Raw genomic sequence first — 20,856 nt, forward strand, 5'->3', positions numbered from 1 at the left:
CCTGAGCCACTGTAAGACCCTGGTTTTGATCCACCTCCTACTCATATATTAAATGTATATTTTCCTGGCATTTCTTTGTGAATGACACATTCTTACAGACAATGCATATTTTGCCTTCGCTCTGGCAAACAATTTCAGAACCTGTCCTACCCATCTCATCAAATCTCACATCACCAAAATTTGGATCAAGCTTACTAGCCTACTGCTGTCTCATAAAAACCTCTTTTCCAATTGCATTATCATTCTCAACAGCTGTTCTACGAGATTGCATTAAAACTTTAGCTGTTGACTTATTTGCAGTATCACATTTAGTCAATGACAATTCTCTTTGCTGGTTAATTCAATCCTCATCTCGCTGATTTATTCTCATCAGCATATTGAATGACTCTAGTGAAGATTTCGGTGTTAATTTCTTGGCCTCCAAGAACTTTTTGAGTTCAACTTACAGCTTCAAACCGCTCATAGTATCAACCTTGAGGCTCTTCAAAAATACATTACACTATTTATTCATTCATTTGGCTGGCATCTGAATTAGTCTGCGGCCATAACAGTGTAGGGTGGGGGCCATCTCTTTTTCCCCCACCCCCAAGAGAGCCAAGCCCAGGCCAGTCTGTGGCCATAACAGTGTAGTCGGCTACTACTTCTATCTTCTTTAAATAATCCAGGAACACTGCTGATGTTGACTGAGGCTTTTTATTGCTCCTCAATCATACTGGGCAGCTCATACATGCAAACACTGTGTCCAGATACTCTGCAATCTTCTCTCCAGTTGTAAAATCCATAAACACATTCAAGATATCGATTATAGTAGTCAACCACCGCAAACAGCAACTGACCATTTGGCAATGGTTCTAGCAGATCACAACTCAGATGTTACCATACCTGGCTACTGGTGCTTAATGGTACTGGGACATCGGAAGCAGTGACACGAACATAATCTTCACCGGCCTTACAAATCCTCTCAGCGTCAGCACCAGTCCTCAGCCACCAAACCTTTGTTTTCAACCGCTGCTTGGTCTTAACTGTGCTTTGGTGGCCTTCGTGAGCTGGCTCAAAACATCTCATTCTCAAATTTCTTGTCCCAACAATTTGATTACCTCTCAAATTTACCGCTTCACCTTTCACTCAATTCATTTCGAATACTTTGATATGAAATGCTGCATGACTGGAAATCACCTGACTGAACTGCAAGCACCCACACCAAAGTCTCTTTGTACTGACCTAAACTATTTACTATCTGCTTTCAATCTAACGCTTATGGCACTGCTTCTCTCGCTGTCATGAACTTAAACTCCTCAACCACGACACTTGTCATGCATGGTCTTACAGATGCACATGAGCTTAGGTGTGATAGAAGATCCACAATGTTGTTGTTAGTAAAGTTAGCCTATTTGGTGTGTTGTTGTAAGTTGGACAATTTTTGGTTGAACTACACACGATTTTCACCTTTGCCAGAATTGACTAAATATGGCTGCTAGTTTGGCTACTTTACCCTCATTAGTGCTCACGATGTAGGACCAAGGGTGTATCCTCAACCATATATCATGTATTTGAACATGATTTTTTCAGCAGGCTTTCAACTAGGTAATTCATAGTCAGTTTACTGGTCATATTCGATTCACTCAAAATATTTATTTTATTTTATTTTAATTTTTTATTATTTGTATTTATTTTTGGTCCACTCTAAACCTGGACCTTTGGTTGAATGTTGTTTTAAAAGATATTTATTGTGCACACATTTACATATAGCATTGTTCTACACAATAGCGAGTTGTAGACTTTCACCAAGAATATATCAAATAATAATAATAATAATGACAGCTTTTAGAGATGAATACTAATTACTAATAAAGACTATTGATGTTCGATTGCCAAGAAAGATCAGCTCTGCAAATCTGTACCGTAAGACCAAACAATTACCATGAAGCAAAGAAATAACCCTGAGAAGACATGTCCACACTATGCCCCCACCTGCAGAAACACAGTACTAGCAATGAGCTAGTACGGGTGGCCATTAGAAATTTCACGAGTCTGTAAGATCACATGGTGAAAAACATTGAGTAAGACATTGAAAAACTGAGCATGGACACCGCCACAGCTAAAATCATCACACAGAATAGCGGACAGTGGAGGTATGCAGTAAAAACTCTGACTGAAGAGCAGAAGGTTGAACTAGCTGAAATGTTTGATACTGATTACACTTTTTGCTATCTTAGCTATTACACCGATGTCTAAATAGTACCTGTCAAGATCTTTATTGACAGCCGCTTCATAAACAGGTCTCTCGGAGGAGATGATGACTAACATGCTTTGCTTAGTAAACGTCCTGGTTACACTCCTTTTGCTAAGCACATGCAGCTACATTTGAAGTGATTGGTCAACATTTGCATGATTCATTTTAGATTGTTTATGTTGAGGGTCTGATCAGCTGCTTTTTTGTTGTTGACCCACGTGTTCTGTCTTTGACTTGTGATGCTGTTAGTATCCCGTTCATTAGGTTTTTGCCCTTAGTTCGTTGATGGCTTTTGTAAGGGTTTGCTGTAGTAGCTTCTGCAAGCTAAAATTCATCCCTTTGTTTTTCCAAGTCAGTGAAGAGCAGGTGTTCTAGATTACCATCATTTTTTTGGTCAAAATCGCACCTCTCAACCGAACAAATTATTCTTTATTGTATTAACTTTATGATTTGCTGTTGGATTTGACTACGTATTGTGTCTAATTTGATTTTGCTTAAAAATGTGCATGAAATGCTTTTTTAGGAGAGTTGAATACCTTTACCATATTGATCATGTTTCTACAAAGTGCTGTAGTAGAGCACCCTATGGTTGTGCGACACTTTGTGTCAAGTGCGACACTCTGTGTCAAGTGCGACACTCTGTGTCAAGTGCAACACTTTGTGTCAAGTGCAACACGTTGTGTCAAGTGCAACACTTTGTGTCAAGTGCAACACTTTGTGTCAAGTGCAACACGTTGTGTCAAGTGCAACACTTTGTGTCAAGTGTGACACTCTGTGTCAAGTGAGACACTCTGTGTCAAGTGCGACACTTTGTGTCAAGTGCGACACTCTGTGTCAAGTGCGACACTTTGTCAAATATGCATCTTTAATAGATCAAACAAACAAAGCAAACCATGGATGATCAGAAGATAAAATTGTTGCTTCTTATAGTGTATGATGCTGTTGGTCGCTAAGGACGTTTCTATGGTACAAAGATGGCGCATCACATGTTTCGCTTCCAAACAATGACACTGAACCATGACAGAATAAGAGTGATGCAGCTGTTTCCATGACGGTATTTCAGTGCCATATGTCAGTGTGTTTAATACTAATAACAACTTTCTCATACAAGTTTTCCACCTACCTCTGTAAACATAAACATAGACTCTGACTCACATATTGTTTGAAGCCTCAGTTCACAGCGTTCACCTTCCGTTTTTTTACTTCATTGTTGTTGTAAATGCAGGTGTTTCTCTTGCATCTTACTGTCTTGTAGGAATTTGGGCTAAAGATCAGCTTTGCGAGGTCACCCCTCAAATGTATCAATAGTATGCTGATACCCTCTCAGCTTTGGACGCCATATGTATATATACCAGGGCATATTGGAGAGCTCTCCCCTTTTCGGTTCATCAATGAAACCTGTGAGTGTTTGTATAACAACTATCTAATGTCCAGTGTTGCCCGGGTAATAAAAAAGTCTTTGTCAAAAAAATATATAAAAAATAAAATATTGGCTTGTGCAGCTCAAATAAGTTATAGAAAAAATAAAAAACAGTAAATGTTTTTTAAATATAAAATAATTAGCAAGTGCTGCCTAGATAAGGTATTTTCTACTACAATGATTGCCATATAGAATGATTTGACACTAATACAATTAATACAAACTGAGCAAAATAAAAATCATGAATATGTTAAATTAATAACAGCAATGAGTACAAAGAGGTGTGTATTAAAATTTTACTGTTGCAGTAGAAGCTACCCACCAATAATTTTGAATACAACAATACTGGCAAAACTTAAAGTTGAGATATCTGAGTTAAACACATCACTGAAGTGCATGAGAGTGAACAATGTTCTACATGTATGTCTGACCGAGTGGAGATAGAATGTAGGGTCCATCTCTACTCGAGATAACGCAACATACAACTGTTTATGTAAAATTTTTTTACAGTTTTCTGTGACTGACCATACGATTTGTTGAAATGCAAATTCGAGAGAATGAAAGTCGAATCAGAAATTGAGCTTGTATAAATTAAAATTGCACATTTAAAACTAACAACTTAAACAAAATAAGTCATGAATAGGCTTTAAAAAATTTAGATACAAACAAATAGTAACTTCAAATTAGTAAGTTCAAATTAGTAAGTTCAAAGCCAGCAAAGAGCGGTGGAAAAAATGTATTACACCTCACGGGACTCGAACCTGTACATTTATATGTACGAAAGTGAAGCCAAACGCACCTTGATTGGTAGGTATAATATGTTCACAATTAGTCCATAGTTTGACAGTGCAGTGCACCCTCAGGATACGATCACCCGGATATATGATTTTTTCACTTTACGAAGTTGAACATGAGGATTTTTCATGAGGATTTCACCATACAAATTCAACAAAATATTCGACCGAGTTCAAATTTGGCAGTTGGTGTGCTCATTACGTATGTCAAAATTGCAATACAAAGACGCCGGAATGCTGTTCGCCAAAAATATTTTCACAACACCTGAAAAAGACAGGATGACTGTGTTCTCTCAGCTCTACAATTCTTGTTTGTAAAACGGTAATATTTTCCCTTGGTTGACTTGCAACAAAATTCACATTACAGTTATTTGGTTATCAAAAGATTCATCATGTCTTACTCTGTTGTGTTGTAGGTGCAAAATATGTGGAAATGTGATTACAAGCTCTTAAAAGCTAAAAAACAAACAGTTAATCGCCGCCATCACGAAGTTGCCGTAGATTAGAATCTCTTTCCAAAACGGCTCAAATGGGATGTAGTTGTACAGGATGGCTTCTGTTTACACTTTCATGCAACCTCATTCGTCGGAATAGTTTCATAAATATCTTTCACGCATTCAATAAAACCATGTCTATTGTTCTTACGCATCTGTTTCATCATCATTGTAATGCTGTTTTCATCATTGTAATGCTGTCATTTTGAGCACTGATATCTCAAAACCTACTGTACAAATTCGTTTAATTTTTCAACCTTAGCACGAAGGAGTGCATATCATCCTCTGTTAAACATGATGAGCCTGTTGATCTCCTGTGATAGCAGAAAAATGCTGCAGAAATTATTCACGCTGTTTGGCAGAAAGTATGGGCCACATGATCAGATTACGACTAGACGATTAGACCAAGCCGAAACAAAACTGTAAACTAGCGAGCATCTATATTTGGTAAGGGCTCTTCGGTGAAACCCGAAGTGTTTGCCACAAACTAGTGCTACGTGAAGTTTTATATTGAGCTTTTTATTGGCCTTTCAATTCACGTGAGAACATCTCGTGTCAAACAATAACCAAATGGATTGATTATGGCAGAGAAATAAACTGATTCCGATCTACGGCGGTTTCGAGATGGCAGCAATTAACTGTTCGTTTTTGAGCTTTTAAACTAGTAGCAAAGTTGGAGTTGCAATCCCGTTAAATGGAAGAGCAGATAACTTCTTTCAAGTTGCTACAAAAAATCCACTTACCAACACAGCATCCTTGCCGATTTAGTTTGAAAAAGGTTTTAATCAGGTTTTCTAAAGGTTAGTAGTAAAAGCGAAGACAGAAACTAATAATTGATAAAGTTGTAGTGGAAAAAAGTCAAAATTCACGTGAAATAGTTGAAAGTGCATACTAAAACTTAGCTTTAAGTTTGTGTTTAGTAAGCTTAACTTATCTGAGGTGGGTTCAAGGTTTACGTTGTATTTGTTTTGAAGGTAAGAATTCTCTACGATACTTTTTGCTCATGATACATTATAATGTTACATTTCATTGCAGATCATAACCACTAAATACACTGAATACAATAAAGTTACTGTAGCTAGCTATAGTTATCAAGGTTAACATACCATTTTGTTACTAATTTTTAACATGTGCAGCACTTATACAAAATTTTGACGAGGTTTGCTAAGGGATGATTGCATTATATATTCACTACTAGCTGTGCCACCCGGCGTTGCCGGGTATTAAAAATCAGCTTAAAACAATTAGAAGTGATGAGATTTGCTTAGGGGAAGGCGGGGTACAGTGTGCCAAGGGGCAAAGTGATCCACCATATATTTTTTAAATTGTATTTTGTATTTGGAGTTATCGTTTTTACAAGAGGTCATGTGATCACTGGAGGTCCTTTTGAATAAAGAAAGAGCAGTGGAAAGCTGAAGGTAAGAAATTTATTAACAAAAAACTGATTTTTGATGTTTTTTGTAAATTTCCAGCTTTGAGTTTGTGGTCTTCATTTTGCGTTAATGCTTTGTTTTACATAAATAAAAATATAGAGAAATATTACTCCATATGATTATAGTAAGCATGTAAAAAATGAAAACTCTTGCGCATCTACAATTTCTTGCATGCTTATTTTTCTCAGGAAAAGTCAATTGGGGCAAAGTGAGCCATTGGCTCACTTTGCCTCGCACATACACAAACTCTTGAAATGTTACACAAAACTAAAGCAAGTACTGCTTACATTTTAGAATGGTACGAAACTACAAAGGTAAAACTGGGCAGGCAGACATAAGTCAAGTAGAATATGCTGCAAAGATTGTTGAAGAAGGAAATGGAAAGTCAATTCAAGAAGCTGCCAAAATTCATGGTGTGAACTGTAAGACTCTTAAGAGGCATATTGAAAAAGGACGTGTTGGAGGTGCACAGCGTAGAAGTGAAACTAGTTTACACCAAGAAGCAAGAAGAGTTGGCTGGCCATGTAAAAAATCTAGACAACAGATTTTATGGTTTATCTACTGAACAAGTTCGTAAACTAGCTTACGAATACAGCATGGCTAATGACTTGAGCATTCCACCGAGCTGGTCAAGAAACAAGAACGCAGGTGAGCCGGTGTTTAAAGTGTAGCAACATGTGTCTACTTGGTTTAGATCTACGCTAAAAACATCCAAAGTAACTGTGACTAAGAACAAGACAACAAAAACTAAGAAAAAACAGCAAACAGATTCTTCATCAGAAGAAGAGAGTTAGCCCAAGAATTATTGTGTTCTGATGAAGAAAGTCCAGATGAAGATGAAAAGGAAGATGTGCCAACTCCTACTAGAGACAATATTAACATCAATGATCATGTTTTAGTTTGGTACGAAACTAGCAAAGGTTGACTTGCAACAAAGTTCACATTACAGTTATTTGTAATCAAAAGATTCACCATGTCTTACTCTGCTGTGTTGCAGGTGCAAAATATGTGGAAATGTGATTACAAGCTCTTAAACGCTCAAAAACGAAAAGCCGCCGTAGATTGGAATCTCTATATTTCGATGACGTAGCCATGAAACTTGGTTATCGTCTTGTCACATGATGTTCTCACGTGACAAGACGGCACGCAACACAGCAGAGTAAGACATGACAAGACAAGACTCACCTGCAACACAACAGAGTAAGACATGGTGAATCTTTTGATACCAAATAACTGTAATGTGAATTTTGTTGCAAGTCAACCATTAATGTTTAGTATGCAGGAAAAGTCATGAAATGTAATGAAAACTCTGTTACCATCAATTTCATGAGAAAAGCTGGAGACTGCTTTGTTTATCCAGAGGAGGAAGACGTTCATGATGTTGACTTCGAATCTATAGTTATATTTTTGGGACAGCCAGTAAACACTTGTGGGACTCTGAGGGTTAGAAATCGAACTACATTCAGAGTGGATTTATCTGCTTATACTGTAAGATAAACTATTCTCAATAATACTGCTGATAGAGACATTGTGGGCAACACACTTTTTACTACATTATTTCATGATAATGCTCATATGACTTCCGCCCACATTTTATGTTATAAACTATGTATATTTAGTTTACCATGTTCTATGTCTTAGTCATGAGTCAAATTCAGTTAGCCAATGTTCACACTTTATGTTTTAACACAGTTAAAGATATCAAATATATATTTTGTGCAAGCAAATCACATATTTATTGCTATGGCTCACTTTGCAACATTGGGTGGATCACTTTGCCCCGCTAGTGGGGCAAAGTGAGCCAGGTGTAACATGTTGCAAAAACAATAAATTCTCGCGATTGATCCAAAATGGAGCATTGCAATTCACATACAATAATAACAACATGTTGAACTTTCTATTGACCAAGTTTCAGCTCAATTCAAGCAGTCACTTATATTTTATTTGAGAAACAAAAAAATTGGCTCACTGTGCCCCGTCTTCCCCTACCACTTGCTGGCAGGCAACTCTCCAGCAAGTTGCAGGCCATTGCCAAGTGGCCTGGCTTATTGCCAATGGAAAATTCCCCTAACCTAGTTAGTAAGCTTCAAATGTCGGTAGGCAATGACATTGCGTCAGCTTTGTTGCCCAGCTAGGGTATTCTAATAATACCTATAGCCGGAATGCAGACAGATATACGACACTCGGACATACTTTGAGAAACATATTATATATAGATATAAGATATATTGATGGTTTCTATGCATATGCTTTTTCACTATGTGATGCCAACCCTAGTAGTGTGGTGTAGGGGTTAGTTTGTCTGTCTGCAGAACTGGTGAATCCTAGTTCAATTTTAATGCGAAGTTGTTTTTTCATTCCTGTTACTTTTGCTTTAAAATTTTCTTTTGATTAAAAGAAAATTTTCTTTTAATCAACATCTGCAACATAGACCATTATAACTTTTACACAAAGGTGTTTATCTCAGTTTACTGCGTTTATTTTAGTGTTATTCATACTGTACCGGCTTACTGTGCAGTGCTTACTACAGATCTATACTGATTGCAAGTCTTGTTGGCCTTATGAATTTGCTCACATGTGGGCATGCATTTTCCTTTTGGTATGGCTTCACGCATAATGCTAGCTGCAGTGTTAAGCGTGAATAAAATGAAAGATTGGAATGTGTAATAAGTATGTGCACAATTTATCCCATAGTATAGCCAGCTGGACGGCCTTGTGTATTGGACAAGTACCTGTCTACAGAACTGGAGGTTCCAAGTCTAGTACAAAGCGGCTTTTTCATTTTCAAAACTATCATTATAACTGGACACATGCACAGGCAGACCAACAAAAGACACATCAAGGTTTATCTAGAAAAATATAACAGGTATCTGAGGATTAACTTTATGGTTGTTCTGACGACTGCTGTCTCTGATCTTTACTATAAGAGACATCTCTCTCTCTCTCTCTGAAAGTAAGAGCCATCCTGTCTGATCTGTCTGTCCAATGTCAGGTATAAAGGTTGGAATAAAGGATTACATGATACAGGGCTTGAACTCATGACATTCAGACACTCCCACACCTGCGCTAATCAGCTATCTTCTAAATAATTGTGCAATTACTTGTTCGTTGTGCTCCAGCCAGGGTAGTAGTAAATATAGAAAAAGCGGACCATCGCTCGATGCGTTACAAAGCATTGTGGGAAATGTACTACACCACGCCGAACTTGCGGGCATAGTACCGGCCCCAAAACCACACCGCACTTGCGGGCATGGTTTTGGGACCAGTCTAATAATAGCCCAGCATCATCATCCTGGGGGCTTTAGGAAACCTTTATGGGGGCCCTCACTGATATATTTCGGTTAGATTTAGCAATAAATTGGCAACACTGGTTTAACTGCGTGCCGACATACTAGCAAAGCATTGTATAATTTTCAGTAATAGTGGTGCAGCACATACCACAGATCAGCTACAATGCTTATTTGATATGGTCTTGCCGACCAATTTTTGGCTATTTGGAAGCCCGAGTTCGACACATGTGACTTGGATAATCAATCTGGTTTTTGTTTCTTCTGTCATTCTCATATTGTTGGTTACCTGTCACACATCTGAGGGCATTCATCAATATTTATAAATAACAGCGTGTGTTTTTTGTTCACTCTGCGTCCAGGTATAGCAATTAAAATCTAGCGATGAAAAGCAGAAGAAAGCAAGAAGAAGAAAAGCAAGTATAGCAGAAGATTTGATCTCAGAACCTCCAATTCACAAGGTGATAAGCTAAGCCATTAAGCTACACAGAACACGAGGGTTAACCCTCGTGGCAGATAGTCGTTATCTGGGTTAAATTAGTTGGTGTTATGCGGAATGTCACTAAAGCTTGCTCTCACAGCTCCTATACTAGCTTATTCAAATTAGCCAATGGCAACCACATCACCTGTCTGTCTCTAAGCTGTTTTTTAATACCCGTGCAACGCTGGGCATTCTGCTAGTTTTATTATAAACAGGTCTGAGATCAAACACCTATAGATTTTATATCGGTGTAGCCAATATAGCCACGCATAGAGATCAATCGTGTTTTATACTTGCTTCTGGGAGCAATAAAGCTTGATACAATAGAATGAAGTTGTTGAGCAGAATGAATGAGAAACCTTTATTATTTAGAGCAATATTTCTACAAAAAGACATAACTGTGAAAATTTATATTCGAGGTTTTTCGTTAATAGAGGCTCTACTGAATATGCAATATCTACCTATTCCTACGCTATCACTTTTGAAGTATATTCTAAAAGAGGAAAAATAGTGGAGTATTCCAAACTCAAGCTTTGGTATTTTAGTTAAACCATAACTGTCACGTACAACTTTTATCGTATTTATCAAGTAAATCAGACATGCTGATTCTGATTTTGTACTCAAAATAAAGATTGGTCCACTAACTTTTAGAGTATTCAAGGCTTTTCACAGCGTTTTAATATCGGTCTCAAAAACAGCACAACAAGCTCCGCCCATAAATACGTGGCGTAACCTAGCTTTTTAGGAACAGAATTTAGGAATGTTTAGAACGGTCTAGAATAATAGAGATCTTAAAAATAATCTGTCTTTTCTGAAAGGTAAATAAGCGGTAAATAAGCTATTTAACATCGCATATTTAAAAATGAGCTCAAAAAAGCGCGATAACAACGCTAGCTTGTGATGAAATCGCGCTTTTTTGAGCTCATTTTTCTCGGCGTTCAGCCTATTTAAACATGTAACAAGCTACGGGCAATTTTGAATAGTTTATATACCTTTCATAAAAGACTGAGATTATTTTACAGGCTGGATTTAGTTAATAATGGGTTTTAAGACACCCATCTCTATTATTCTAAATCGGACTAAACATCCCTAACTTCCGTTCCTGAAAAGCTAGGTTTCGTCACATATTTATGGGCCGAGCTTGTTATGCCGATTGCGTTGTTTTAGAGACGGATATTGAAACGCTTTAAAAAAGCCTTAATGACTTTGAAGATTAGTAGACCAATCTTTATTTTGAGTACAAAATCGGAATCAGTGTGTCTGATTTACTTAAAATATACGATAAAAGTTGTATGTGACAGTTATGGTTTAATGATCTATGCTCTGCTGCAGGCAATGGAGTGCGCTGAATTCTACAGTTCCTGTGATAAAACTTGCTGAACCCAACAGAAGGAACTGAAAACATCTCTTCACACTGGTTGAAACCAAAAGGGTTTGAACTCAACACTACTTGAAATAAACAAAACACAGGAAAACTCGGTATTTAACATTATCTAGTTCAACCGCAGTGCGGACAATATTTTGCTGTACATAGCGGTCATTCCTTGGAGGCCTCCAGAAATTTAGTTTGCCATAGCAATTTCCTTCTACTGATTTCCAGTTTTACAACACGACTCTCTCATCAAATACAGTTACGCCAACTTGTTTATTCTGGTGGCTCTCAGAGCGAGCAAGTCCAAGGGCACTGGCCTTGCAGGTAAAATTTAGATTAATTTGGTCATAGATGTATAAACTTGCTATTTATCGCAAGTGAACATTCAGGATATTTAGATTTACAGTATAGACAAGTTTTTTTGCCTAAATGGCTTGCATTGCCGTTGTGAGAGTTGTCTGCGTTACCAAAATTAGCAATTGGAGAGCTATACAATCGTTGATGGAAAATAAATAATCAAACCAAATACATGATCTCTAGAAGACAGATAACTTACATTCTTTTTTTTTGTGTTTTTAAAGATGAAGTTAAAAAAACCTCTCTGCTGTTTCTAGTCATGTAAAAAACTGAGTTCAGACCTACATACAGGTTTATAATACGTTAACTTATCTAATGCTTTCATGAACAACCCTGATGCTTGCTGTCATCATCCAGTTCCATAGCAGAATTAAAATTTGAAAGCCAATTTATTGGCGTCATTTGCATGTTTCCTGTGTACTGCTGTATCAGATTCTCTTGAGAAACAATATAAACCTTCAGCTATTCAAGGTGAAAAGATTATGGAATAAGTTTCAAAGATTGCATTTGTTGTGGATTGTCGAGTGTCATTGTTTTAGGAGTTCACACTAATGCTCGCTCAAACCATCGTCCAAATAAAATAATTGCTTGCTATAAAAATGTCTTATTATTCATTTAACATTATTAGCCCTAATAATGTTAAATGAATAGGTAACATTTATTAGCCCTAATCCATATACATCAATTTAAGCAGCATATTTCATTGTATTATAAATGTATACACAGAATTTAGTAGTTATGGTCTTTTTTGGTAGGATGAGACAACTTCATCTTTCTATTATACTGCACAGAATTACCCGTACAGGATGAATTTATTCGCGGCGTGATATTTCGCGAAAATTGTCTTTTCATGCATATTCGCGGATGAATTTATTCGCGGCTGAAAACTGCCACTCTCTAGGAAAAGTTAACTCTATTACGTCTAGCAATAGAGTTAACCTTACGCATGCGCGGCTGCGCGCATCGTTTTCTATTTAGCTTACAACTACGGGTGGACCGTACTAAGCTATAAATTCTTTGTTGCGTTCAGAGGTTTTCACGAATATTCACAGATTTGGAGGCCTTTGATGAACCAACAATTTGTGGTATGTAATGAGTTTTTCACATTTACTAAATTAGTTGAATCTTACTTTGGTTCTTCGGTAAAACGCATTATTCATGTTTTCCATCCCTACCAATTCATTATTTGTTTTAGTGTGAGAGAGATTTTTCCTCATACACGGAGGAACAATGATTGCAAGGGTGGTGTATGTCATTTTTAGAAGATCACGAATCATTCAGGGAAGTCTGGAAATTCAGATAGAAGTGACCGCAGCTACTTACGAGGAGAATATATCTGATTTAAAAAAAAGAGCAAAAACGCCTTTACGAGCACAAATCTTTGGCCAGCCGGCAGAACTTTGCAATAGTAAGCTACGAGGAGGGTTCTGATGATAACTTCCTTACCAGCCATGTAGTAGCAAGAGAATCGCCTTTAACATCTACCCAAGACAGTGACAGCGATGTAGAGCTGCTATTACCAAAATAACTAGTCAGAGCGCCATTACACGCTAGTATTCACTTATCAAGAGTATCAGTTTAATTTTATTGCTCTAGACAACCGCAATATAGACTAAACTTTGTATTTCCTCCATTCATCGTTTGTAAAATTTTATTTGTACACTCAAGTTTGTAATAAATTATAATATATCTATACATGAAATAAAATATATAATTTAATCATGTTTGCTGCAACGATATCAAGAAGTTGTTGTCAATGAAGGGATCTAGGTTGACTGGTTGCTTCTCTGCCAATATTCCTGCCTTGATGAATATTACTACTTGTCTCTAGTTTTCGTAATCGGAGTAGGTTGTTTTATTCTCAATCTGCAGTAAACACAAAAAAGAAAAAAATCTTAACAAGTGTCAAGGAAGTACAAAAACAATAGTTGAAGTATTTAATTAAAGCGATCAGTTTTTAAACAAAAGAATTAACTAATGCAGTTAATAATGGAAAAACGTATCTGCACATCAAATACATACCATAATGTCCAGATCAGAATCATGATCGTCCTCAACTTCGGTATTCGAGATTGATGGAGTTGATTTCAATGTATAAAGACTAGGAGAGCTTTTTTGCGATGATGAAGCCATGCCGAACTACTTGTAAAAACCTTGAATAATTTTGTAAAGTTTGCTGCAATGGCAATAAAACTCGAACCCCGGCGAGGATTTTAAAGTTTTGGAACTCGGCTACGTTTAGTACTTCTGCCTAGTGGCTATTTTCGCTATGACGCCATTCTGCCTATCTTGTGACAACCTTGAATAATTTTGTAAATAAATGTGATGCATTGGCAATGGTGTTAGCTCAAAGCCTAGGCAATGATTTTAAAAATGTTTTGGAACTCACCTACGTTTAGTAGTTATATTAAAAACTAGCCTAGCGACTAGTTTTCAATTTGATGCAGTAGTTATTCTCCCTTGTGATAAAAAATAGAACTATTTATTCAGGAATTTAATAATTCGCGGAGTTGACTGTTCGCGAAATCGCGAATTTTTATATCCATCGGATATTTTCATCCTGTACGGTAGTTGAATTGTAACATAAAGTGTACTGCGATATCAAATATAATGTATAATTAAAATACCTATGCACTCTCTATCACTTTTTATTTATCACTTCTATTTTATTGACTAGAAATTCCGCTGTCATACAGCCCACGACCAAAGAGATGGCCAGAGATATTGGCAAAAAAATAAAGGGTACTGATGGTTGAGAAATGCAATATTAGCAATCAAATGGCTCTGCAGTGCAATAGGATAACTGCAATGGTAGCTGTAATGTACTGGGTGTGGGTGTTATTATATACAACAATAAGCAATAATGAATGGAAAAGATGTTTATATTTTCCCCCTGCAACAGGAGAAATGCAATATTGGCCAATATTAGAAGTAAAATGCACTGATATTCTTAGAATAATCAATTTTTTTAATATAGTAATAATAGAAAACCAATACACAATTTTGTTTACATTTCAAAACGTCATAGGTAGCAATATCGAGAAGTTGTGGTATTTATATAGGTTTTTAGAAAATTTATTTAAAAAGTGTTTGGTCATGACAAACAACAACAATGAAAGGAAAATATTACACGTTATATCTCTCCCTTGCAATAGGAGAAATGCAATGTTGGCGAATATTATAAGTAAAATGCACTGATATTATTAAAATAACCAATATTGTTAATATAGTAGTACAGCAATAATAGAAAACCTATGAGCGTTCATGCGTCTCGAAGATTTCTGCAAACTGCAGCAAAATAAAAGCTGTTATAAAGCTGTAGGCCTAATTTACTGTAATGTATGTAATTCAACAACAATAAAGAAATATGTTTATTATAACTCTGAAATGCAAAATTAGAAGTAAAATGGCAAGCTACTGTGTACTATACACAGTTTGAAAGTTGGTTGCGTTGAATGTAGAATGGTTTTGAAAGCGGGTAGGAGCATTCACATGTATAAAAATGTAGCAAAATAAAAAATGTTCTCGTCATGAAGGGGCGTTGTAGTTCGGCCCTAGCTTGTACATAAGTTGTAAAGAATTTCGGCTAACGTTTCAAATAATGAAACCTTCGGTGATTGGACAAAAAACACAGGCTGATAAACTGTGTACCACAATTTCGTACCTGTAAATCGGTCTACGCCTCAAACGGTCTACCTTTATTACAGAAACCTTCGAATAAATTCGAATACAAGTAAAAATGGCCATAGACTGATGAAATGAGCACGGTTTTCTCGTGAAATGCGCACTGCTAAATAGTTCTACAATCGGTTGCACGGCTTTATTGGCGTTTAAATTTTCGGTCTTAACTTTTATTAAACCGAGCTTTTCAAGCTTTTTGTGGCAATTTTCGTTCAAATTAATCTGTCTATTTGTGTATAATCCGATCAGATGGGTAAGTTTTAAAATAATACCGACGGTTTACAAAGACTTGGTAACATATTTAAATAGGTTTAAATGTGTTTTGTATCGTTATTATACTTTAACGACTTTACATTCCAATGCTTAAATTTTTTGATGAAATTTCTTGACGAGGGTTCGTCTCATTGTTGATGAATAATTTTCGTAAGTTGTGTGCACATGCATTTATCATAAAAACTCCCACACTTCCGCTCCGCTCGTGTGTTCGTGGGAAAATTATTTTTTTAAATGATAAATTAGGCCTACCTGGTTTTTGTTTATGCCACAGTAAGACCTGCAGACAATTAGCATAAAAAATGTAGAAGAATAGTTTCAATGGGGGTAATTATTAGCTTATAGATTTTGTGTTAGTCATTACATCGACATTGAGCTTTGAAATATCCTTACTTATGGAATTGACTCAAGATTTAGCAAACCGCATTACATATAATTTTAATAATTTGTTCATAGTAAAACAATAATAATTTTAAATGTTCAATTTGTGATATATCTATAGAACCGGACACAGGGTTTAACATAAGGACAAACACTGAGCTTTATATATATATATAGATTGTTAAATAGCGCTTTGTTCTACTGAACGCAGAATGATGCTATAGTATCCTCAGTCCAGTAATGATTTATGCACCCAGTGACAAACCTTTAATGAGACGTCCACATAGCTCTAGCGCTGTCATGGGTTCAAAAGCAACTGGAGGCGCGTGTTAAGTCTTATCTTTCCTTTTGGCAGATTTAAAAGTTGACGTGAATAAAAAAGAATAGTATTACACGCAGTCATGCCCTCCCTCGTAATAACGCGGGACTGCTGACATTCCCAGAACAACAAAGATTAGTTTAGAATGAAGCGTAGAAACACGAATTTTAACTTTGCAATGCTACCAGGCGTTTATTGATGTTAATCAAATGCTAAATTCACTAATATTAAAAACTAAATGTGACCATACAAATTTACTACAAAACAGATGTTGTGCACTCTATTGAAAAAGGAAACAAGAAAATGTGAATGGATTAGTGGAAAGCTAGAGGCACATGCGCACTCTCAATCAAATCAACGTTTAGAGCTGCTATGGACCGCAACGATTAGCTGCTATGATGTCATTGTGCGATGACAGACAACGTAATCATGGCTAGCGATGAACTTTTAACGTGTCGAACTTCAACACCGATGAAAGCAGCTGTTAGCATGTTTTTGGTTATTTGTAGACGGCATCAGATTCGATTTTAACAGTTGTGAAGATTAATGCCGATGTTATTTGGCAAGCATGCTGTTTCTGACTTGACAAGTCATGCAAATTCGCGATTTCTATTGGTTAGCGTACGCCTCATCAATGCGGTCCATCACGCAGCTAAACGTTGATTTGCGTAATCGTGTGATAACTAATAATACGCGATCGTGTGCATGGTCATAAAGGGTAAGAAGATACACAGAAATTACAAAATTAAGTTCGAATTGATCATTGAAAAGACACCCCTACCAAAATCTACCGTAAAGTGAACTCGGACAGTTAATCAAGATTCAAAGGCTAAAAGTCTTTTTTCGGTTAGGTAAAATTAGTAAGCTCTAACCACCCGCTTCTCCCAGCTGACATTCCTATCCAAGGTGAGTTTGAAGCTCCACCATCCCTATCAAACTCCGTACATGCTGGATATGGTTCAGACTTTCATGTGTCCGTTAAGCCCCTACACCACGACAAGGTACCAGCACAGGTAGGGGACGCAGTTGATAGGGATGGAGAAACTTAAAAACTCACTTTGGTAGTAATGTCGCAACCAAGCTGCAGCCCAACTCCCACATAAATGGAAGGCGGGGCTCTCTTTTCCATACTAGGTTATTGTGTCACCACCTGGCTCCACCTTGACTCTGACATAAATGCTGTCAGATATAAGAAAATTACTAGTTTCCACTTCACTGTGAAGAGCAAACTGTGGGCAGCCTGATGCGATGTTCATATCAGTCAGGGGCTTTCTGAAGGATGAGCTCTCTGCGTCGGGCTACAATTTATATAAAAATATACTCTGAATAACCGTAACCGGGTACAGAAAAAATATTCTTATGAGTCAAGGCTTCAAAAAACACGCTAGAACATTCCTAATAGGTGGCTCCCCCTGAAAAAAAACATGATGCAAAATTGTGTAAAATGATCTTCGCAGCTACATCGAGTTGTTTCCAACGTGTTTCGAATAAATCTATGAAGACTAAAGAATGGAAATCATCTCGACAACTAGCTATAGTTGTTCATACCGGTAGAGACATTCTAAATGTTTGCAGTGTAGATTTAGTGTTCTTGAATAGCTTGTGGTATAAATACAATGTATATCTTTTAAGGAGTGAAATAGTAAAGTAATTCTACTAAGATTAAACACAGAGTCAAATCTTATGTTTCATGGATGTTTTACTACAAACTGAAAGTAAATTCAAACATACAATCTTTAAAGGTTGACTTTCAATAAAATTCACATTACAGTTATTTTGTATCAAAAGATTCACCATGCCTTACTCTGCTGTGTTGTAGGGGCAAAATATGTGGAAATACGATTGCAAGCTCTTAAAAGCTCCAAAACAAACAGTTAATCGCAGCCACACGAGACCGCCGTAATTTGGAATCCTTTTATTTTGATGACGTACTCAACTCGAAGTGGTTTTTGTTTAGACACGTGACATTATCATGTAAAATTCTTTAAAACTGAATCTTCAAAAAATATAGTGTAGAAATTATTTTCACAACCTTGTAGAATTGATTAGACAGTAGCATATGCTAATGGAGAAAACAGTGGATAGCAAACATACGAAGACCTCAAAGGAAGAATGATCAATGTCACAATTGTTCAAACTTGAGATATAGCCATTTTAAAGTTTGCAAACTTTTTTTTAGAAAGAATCACAACATATATCATAGAAACCTTTTAGCTATTGGTCGATAAGGATGTTACCTGGGAATGTGATCAACAAAGAAGCAGTAGACATAATTTGGTGGCACAACATGGCTTAAGTTAAAACCACTACACGGACATTGATCGATTTACTTTGGAAATCATTGACAACTCTCTACGCATTATGTTTTATTAGGCGATAATATTACAACGCTATCACATTCTGATTTTGAACGCTATATTGCAGTAAAATATGGAGTTTCTAGCATCTAAATTTCAAACAAAAATGAACAGGTCACAATAATAAAACTTTTTTGACAGTGTCCTAAAAAACTGCGATATTTCAATTTGCATTACACTTCACGCTTTGGCACACACATGTTTTGGCTTATCGGTACTCTTGGGATATTTCCCTTCATTCCTATTGCCTCTGTCCATTGTATTAAGTTATTAACCTTTTTACTGCCATCCATATACAAATGTAGCTGTCAGCCTACTGCCAGCCATTTTGCCGAAAATTTCCGCATTATGCTTCATGATATGTATACAATATTTTCAACTTCAAGCTCTATCTAGAACATTTTTGTTATATATTTTATTTTGCCAACATGTTAACAAATAGTGCTATGCAAAAAAATTCAATGTATCTATACTTTGTGCATTGCTAAAGCCATGTGAAGCTAAGATCGCTACGAAGCTAAAACGATCTTCTACAATGTTTTTTCTCTTACGATACTATTACTTTCACCACCATCAAAGTCAGTGCTGCTACTTTCATTACCTGTGTAATCACAAAAATATGAATCTGAATTGGCTATCATGTCATCGACATAAGTAATTCTCTGTTTTCTAACTCGGGAGTTACTTAGAAAACTTACACAAAAAATGTTTGTTTTCAAGTTGGAAATTCCCAAACAAGTCATGCGTCGCTATTGGCTGAAAGTAATCAAGTGACTGGACAATGATCGTTATTGCTTTGTAGCCCTTGGACATTGATCAGTTTTGCAAAGAGCAGGTTTATTTTAAGCAGGAATATCTCAGGACCTCGATCATTTTTGCTGAAAGTCTGTCACAGAGGCTAAACTTGGTGGCCAAAACTATTTAAGAGAAGATAACCATAATGTTTTGAGAAAATGTGACATTGATCATTCTGTTATTGAGGTCTTCATATAAAGGTGACTCTCGAATTATAACGACCGGTTCATTCTCATTCCTTTCACTACCCTCCATGTACAAATTTAGCTATCGGCCTACTGCCAGCCATTATACCAAAAATTGTCAATTTGGCTTCATGATATGTATACAATTTTTTCAACTTCAACCTCAATCTAGAACGTTTTTGTTATATACAGTAATACTTTAACTTACGCTTCAATTACGCTCCAACGTACGAGAAACTTGAGATACGAGCAGAGCCAGCTTTTGAGCAAGTTTTAGCACTAACATACGAGCCATGTTTAAGATACGAGCGATGTTTAAGATACGAGCACGTGAGTCAGTTGCCAAGTATGCCGGATGTGTTTTACGACAACAGCATCACTCTGTATTTTTCAACTGCTCAGGTTATACTTTTGTACCGTGTTTTTGTGCGCGGTTTTCAGTGCAGAATTATGTGAATTAAAAGTATTGTGCGTAGACCGAAAAATGCCAATAAAATGAAAAATAATGCAAAGAAAAAGCAAATGATAATAATTGATATTAAACGGAAAATTATTGAACAATATGCGAAATGTGTATGCGTGATTGAGCTAGCTCAACAATATGACAGAAATACATCCACAATTATCAAACAGAAGGATTATATTCAGGGAATTTAGTTCGCAAAAGGACTAACCATAGTTTGTAAACGGCGCAGCGATCTTCACCACCGCTGATGGAGAGACTTCTCAGGCATGGGATAAAATAAAAACAATTGGCCGGTGACAGCGTAACTGAAACGATGCTACGTATGTGAAAAGGCCGGTTCTGTCTATCAAAACTATAAAAAAAGACATTCGGACAAGTTGGCTAGTGGTCGTGCATTAACCCTTTGTGACGACACCTGAGTTCGTCCTAATCGCAACATGTTGAAAGGGCGACAAAGGCAAACGTCCTAAGATAGGTTTATCTTGAAACGGCTGGCGAGTCGTGAGAGCGAAACAAAGGAAAAATTAG

The 20,856-nt window shown here is 36.7% G+C and overlaps 1 protein-coding gene and 1 long non-coding RNA gene across 2 annotated transcripts in view; one reads left to right on the forward strand and one right to left on the reverse strand.

The window, feature by feature from the left end:
- Positions 1 to 3,162: 3,162 nt before the first annotated feature.
- Positions 3,163 to 12,008, forward strand: LOC137396367 (uncharacterized). The gene is made up of 3 exons (XR_010978544.1): positions 3,163 to 3,287; positions 3,489 to 3,633; positions 11,475 to 12,008. It is a non-coding gene; the product is annotated as an uncharacterized lncRNA (long non-coding RNA).
- A 4,689-nt stretch (positions 12,009 to 16,697) lies between these two features.
- The window catches only part of LOC137396364 (TNF receptor-associated factor 3-like), a 52,899-nt gene continuing 48,740 nt past the window's right edge, over positions 16,698 to 20,856 (reverse strand). Inside the window, exon 14 of the mRNA XM_068082607.1 lies at positions 16,698 to 17,823. Within this exon, the coding sequence (XP_067938708.1) occupies positions 17,656 to 17,823 (168 nt within the window). The 3' untranslated portion in view covers positions 16,698 to 17,655. The remainder of the gene's footprint in view (positions 17,824 to 20,856) is intronic.

This window comes from Watersipora subatra, chromosome 5 (genome assembly GCF_963576615.1).
Source record: "Watersipora subatra chromosome 5, tzWatSuba1.1, whole genome shotgun sequence".
Classification (NCBI taxonomy): domain Eukaryota; kingdom Metazoa; phylum Bryozoa; class Gymnolaemata; order Cheilostomatida; family Watersiporidae; genus Watersipora; species Watersipora subatra.